This window comes from Anomaloglossus baeobatrachus, unplaced genomic scaffold, assembly GCF_048569485.1.
Source record: "Anomaloglossus baeobatrachus isolate aAnoBae1 unplaced genomic scaffold, aAnoBae1.hap1 Scaffold_2508, whole genome shotgun sequence".
In the NCBI taxonomy this organism is placed as follows: domain Eukaryota; kingdom Metazoa; phylum Chordata; class Amphibia; order Anura; family Aromobatidae; genus Anomaloglossus; species Anomaloglossus baeobatrachus.
In genome coordinates this window covers 213,093-218,466 of record NW_027442095.1, presented here as the reverse complement: position 1 = coordinate 218,466, position 5,374 = coordinate 213,093, and the positions used below count along the sequence as shown (strand labels likewise).

The 5,374-nt window shown below is 37.9% G+C and overlaps 1 protein-coding gene across 1 annotated transcript; it reads right to left on the bottom strand.

Moving 5' to 3' along the window:
* Nucleotides 1–738: 738 nt before the first annotated feature.
* LOC142262738 (uncharacterized) lies at nucleotides 739–4,854 on the bottom strand (the record flags this gene model as incomplete). Its single annotated transcript, XM_075332187.1, has 1 exon — nucleotides 739–4,854. A coding segment is annotated over exon 1 (4,116 nt), but the record flags the coding sequence as incomplete, so codon positions are not given.
* Between the last annotated feature and the right edge of the window lie 520 nt (nucleotides 4,855–5,374).

Genomic DNA, 5,374 nt, shown 5'->3' with positions numbered 1-5,374 from the left:
TCTAGCGAAACGGCACGCCGTCGTCCGGCGTTGTATGGCTTGTCTCACCCTCCCCACCGCTTGTACCCTCATGTTTCCCCTGCAATAAAGACTGAGTGATATGGTGAGCATCTGGAGTGCGACTTTCTTTCTCCTTTGGATATATATATATATATATACTAGAAGGTGGCCCGATTCTAACGCATCGGGTAGTCTAGAATGTGTATGTTTGTTAGCAGATTGAATAATAATGTAATAAATTGTTTGGATGGGTTAGTTTTAATTTAGTATTCTTAAAATAGTTTATTGGTTTAAGAATGACAAATAGAACAAACAATTTTATTTTCAATAATTTATTAGATAATGAATTGGTTTCAAACTATCAATACATATATTTCATATACTATAAATGGTTACAATTTTTTTTGTATGAGAGGAAAATGAAAGGATGGGAGGGGTAAGAATATTTTATTAGGGAAGAAAGCAGGGGAACAATGAGGTAAGTGGGTACTATGGAAAGAGGTTGTGGAAACATTCCTGGTTATTTAGTTCATGTTAAATATTTTTATGATCGGTGATTAATATGAACAGTTTTAATAGATGAGTCTAATGTTTAATGATGTCCATGGCTTGTAATGAAAGAAGGTTATGAACAGTGTAAAGTTAATTAAAAATATTTTTATACACCACATTTTGTGTAAAGATCTTTTCACTCTCTTTAAGTAACTTTCCTTGTAAAGGTGTGTCAAGAACTTGTACTTTGACGTTGCATCTCATTGTCACTCTTGAAAACGCAACGTACAGTTGTCCATGGCCAAAAACTGGTTCAGGTAGATATATGCCAACACGGTGTAGAGTTTGGCCTTGTGACTTGTTTATTGTCATGGCAAATGCAGGTTTTAGGGGAAACTGACGACGGCGAAGTTTAAATGGAAGGCGAGTGTCTGAAGGACATATATCAATACGTGGAATTAACACTTCCTTTTCTTTAGCTGATCCAGTGATGACTCTTGCTTGAATAAGGTGTGAATACATTCCAGTCACAATAAGGCGCGTTCCATTACATAGTCCTTGTTTGGTATTTAGATTCCGGAGCAACATAACAATGGTTCCAATTTTAAGTTGAAGTATGTGGGATGGCATTCCTGATGGTGTTACACTGTTTAAAAATTCAACGGGATAATGTTCACGTTCATCTTCATTATCTACATCGATTGAATCATCACTTTTGTACAACTTATATTCACCTGGCATGCGATCCATTACACGGGAATTTAGTAGAGTAACGTCTTCATTTTTGGCACAGAGAATTGCATAGGAAGAGGCTTTGTTAACATTGTTTTTGTCGTTAATATCAATGTTCAAACGTTGTCCAAAAACCTCAGTTACAATGCAGTCTTTACATAACATGTCTTCAGGTATTTCTATAATGTCTTCTCCAAGGTTATATTGATTGGTAAGTTCACCGTTACCATGTTTCAGAAGCCATTTGCTGTAATCTGGATCAGTAGATCGCATGTTGTTAATTAGTTGGAGTTTGGTAAAGTTTTTCCAAAGTTCTGACATTTTTAAGCTGGACTCAATAATATCTGTTCTTGTTCCACTTGGTATAACTGGAAGGCATTGTCGAAAATCTCCCCCAATAACAAACACTTTTCCACCAAATGGAATTACATTTTTTTCTGCTACCTTTGTGGTCATTACTTCACGTAGAAGTCTGTCAATTAAGGTCAAAGCATATTTGGAGGCCATAGTGCATTCGTCAATTATTAAAAGACTTGCATTTTGTAAAAGTTTTCCTGCTACTGTATCTTGTTTGATTCGTGAAACGGATATTTCATTGACTGGAACTGGGATGCCAAATAGTGAATGCATAGTGCGACCTTCGTTTAATAGATTTGCTGCAATACCTGTTGTAGCAGATGTCAACACTTTTTTTCCCAACCCTCTAACGTGATGTATTAAAACATCATAAAGGTATGTTTTGCCGCTTCCTCCAGGACCGTCAATAAAGAAACATTTAGGGTTCGCATTTCCTTGGTTAAGAATGGCACTTAAAATGGTGTCATATGCAATTTGTTGTTGTTCATTTAAGGAGATTCTCAGCTCTGTTGCTAACAATAATTCTGAAGATTCATTATACTGCGGAGCTTGTGGAAGTTGTATTTCAGGGTGTGGCAAATTAAAGTCAGCATACGTTTTTCCATGTAGTAATAAAATATTTTGGACATCTTGCATGGCGTAAGCTTCACATTTGCAACAATGACCAGTTTGGTTGTGAAGATGTAAGCAGTAATCTTCAATTAGATTTTCTTTGAAAAGTGTCCAAAGTTGATCAGGGTTTGTAGGGGGGCCAAACACGCAAATGTAGGCAAACAATTCACGAAGTTGCTTAGGCATATGTAGGGTTACTGCGTCTTGTAAAGTAAGTTTCCAAACTGTATCATCAAATAGAAGTCCCAAAGCCAAAGCTGCAGCTTTAAATGTATCATGTAATACTCCATGAACGGTTTTTAAATGGTTATAACTTGTAGCTCCTCTGACATGCAGTAGTAAGAGGCGAAGGCAATATCTTTCTTGATCTTTGAGACTAACAGTATACATGCGTCCAATTATTGTGCTTACTCCACGTAGTCTTGGATTCCAAGTTTTTTTCCAAACATAATGCTCTGGAATCTCTCGATACAAATATTGCCTTGCATTTTTATCTCGTTGGTTTAGCAAAAACCATTCTAGTAATGTTGAGGTTGTGGTTAAAGTTTTGGACACATCTTCGACTTGAGCATCTTCAAAAAAATAAAGTTGTTGTTGATGTGGTAAATGAATAGCTAATCGTATAATGGCATGGGACTGTGAATGCATTGGAAAGGCAAATATTCGCCACGCAGCTTCGGGAGCACTGACATATCTTGAGTCTACAAAAGTTGAAGATTCATCATGGTTCAGAGTTTTCTGTTGGATTTCGACATTAGCTTTGTCATGGCCTTTGTAGATATACTTAAAAAGATATTTAACACTTTTGATTGAACCACAGATTTCCACGTTGATGTGACAGTTGTAGCGTTTTAGTAGGTATGGATTGTATGGAACTATCCATGAGTTATTGATATGTTTATTTTTGTGAACAATGTTCTCAATATCTTGTCGTCGGTATGATGGGTAGCCATCTAAATCTTTAACAGTGTGCTGTTTTAAGTCCTTTGGAAATTTTTTAGTACATTTTCCATTTTGCATGCATGGACTTGCTGGATTAAGAACTCCACATGGACCATGAACCATATGAGACACTACAATGTCATAGAGCTCTGGATATTGTTGTTGGTTAGGAATCTCAGCCCATACTATGTTGTCGATGTCTTCCTCAGTGTGAATCTTAGAATTGGTGTCTAAGATAAGGAGAATATGTGCATGTGGTAGACCTCTTTTTTGAAACTCGATGACATGAACCATTGCTATGACTGTTCCAAACAGGCCATTTTTGATGTCTTGTAAAAGGCTTTTTAGTTTTAGCCGAAATATGCGTGCAACTAAGTCAGGCCTATGTTCTACGTGTTGCCATGGTTCCAGATGCTCGGTGATTTCAACCCATTTGGGATTACAGGTCATGGTAACAAAAATGTCTGGTTTTCCATACTTAGTGACTATTGCCATTGCATCTTGATAACGTTGTTGCATGTTGCGGGGGCTTCCTTCAAATGACGAAGGTAGAATAACTGTTTTGCCAATAGGTATTCCCTTTTCAATTGATTTTTGTTGCAAATGTTCTTGAAGAACACAGTAGTCTTCTACTTTGAGGATTTTTTGATTTTGTCTTATGTAATTCAGGCGATTAGCTTCTATTTTAACATATGCATCTACTAAGTACTGTTGTGTTAGTTTTCCACCGTTTAAAATTGGATTAAAGTGATTGCGGACAGAGAGTTGAAAACTGTAGTATTGCAGTTGTGTTATTCTTCTAGTAGTACCTTGTTGTTGTAGGTTTTCATGCCAGCCTTGATCACCTCTTGGAAAGAAAAGCGGATATAGAAGAGCATCAAGGTTGCTGTGCAAAATGCTAATCCGCTGTGTTTTAGGAAGTAAAGGGTTGTTTTTGTCTGGGTGAAGATGAACTAATATATCCCTGTTAAAAGGAGGCTCTCCATCATCATTTTGGAAAACTACTGCGACCTCACTAATGCGTGGTTTGTTGTATCGCCGTGGATCTTGTCCACGTTCTTGTTTAATGGCCATGACAATAGAAGGCATTGAAGTTCCATATGTGATAGCCTTCTGTTCTTCTTCGGCTTCTACGTCTTTTAGCATGCGATATGCAGCTGCAAATGGATTGATTTGTTGTAAAAGTTGTGCAATTTGATGCATCATTTCAGTATTACACTTTTTGTTTTCGTGAACAGTCAGCCGTTGTTCTGTTGCTTCATTTGGATCCAAAATGTATAATTGAGCATATTTTGGAGTTTGGCCCATTTCTGGATGAAGTGTCCCTGTGCGGTGGTAAATTTGACCATGAATTTTAAAACAATACGGGCCAAATCCTGGCGGCGGTGCAATATTGGCTCCAAATGAAGCAAATGCATGTGAACTGTTGATGCTTCGGATATTGTCCATAAAATTTTTACTGTGTGGATGACTTCCTTTCATCAATTGCTCTAACAGATCTGAGTATTGAGGTATGGGCAACTGAATTTTCCCTTTTTGGCAGCATTGAGTGAACAGATTGTCTGCTGGTTTTTCATCGGTAAAATTGTGCGAGTTGCATTTGGAGCAGAGTGAATTCATCTTTCCACAGTAATGCTGAATAATTGTATTTTCATTATGTGTTCTGCTGGCTGTAAAAAGTTGAATATTGTGTTGAGTTTGGCTGAGATGGTAGATCATTCTTTTGTGATGAATTAGGCGATCATGTTGTTGTCTTTTTAGTTTGGAAGATGGGGATTCCTGTCTCCGTTGTTGGCTGTGGGCTTCTGCATCCTGAGCTTGTCTTGCAGCAGTTTGTTGTGGTGTCTCTTGTTTTCTACGTTGTGTGTGAGCTGTGGCATCTTGTGCTTGTCTGTCCACAGTTTGTTGAAGTGTCTCTTGTTTTCTACGTTGTGTGTGAGCTGTAGCATCTTGTGCTTGTCTGTCCACAGTTTGTTGAAGAGTCTCTTGTTTTCTACGTTGTGTGTGAGCTGTAGCATCTTGTGCTTGTCTGTCCACAGTTTGTTGAAGAGTCTCTTGTTTTCTACGTTGTGTGTGAGCTGTGGCATCTTGTGCTTGTCTGTCCACAGTTTGTTGAAGAGTCTCTTGTTTTCTACGTTGTGTGTGAGCTGTAGCATCCTGAGCTTGTCTGTCCACAGTTTGTTGAAGAGTCTCTTTTTTTTCTACGTTGTGTGTGAGCTGTAGCATCTTGTGCTTGTCT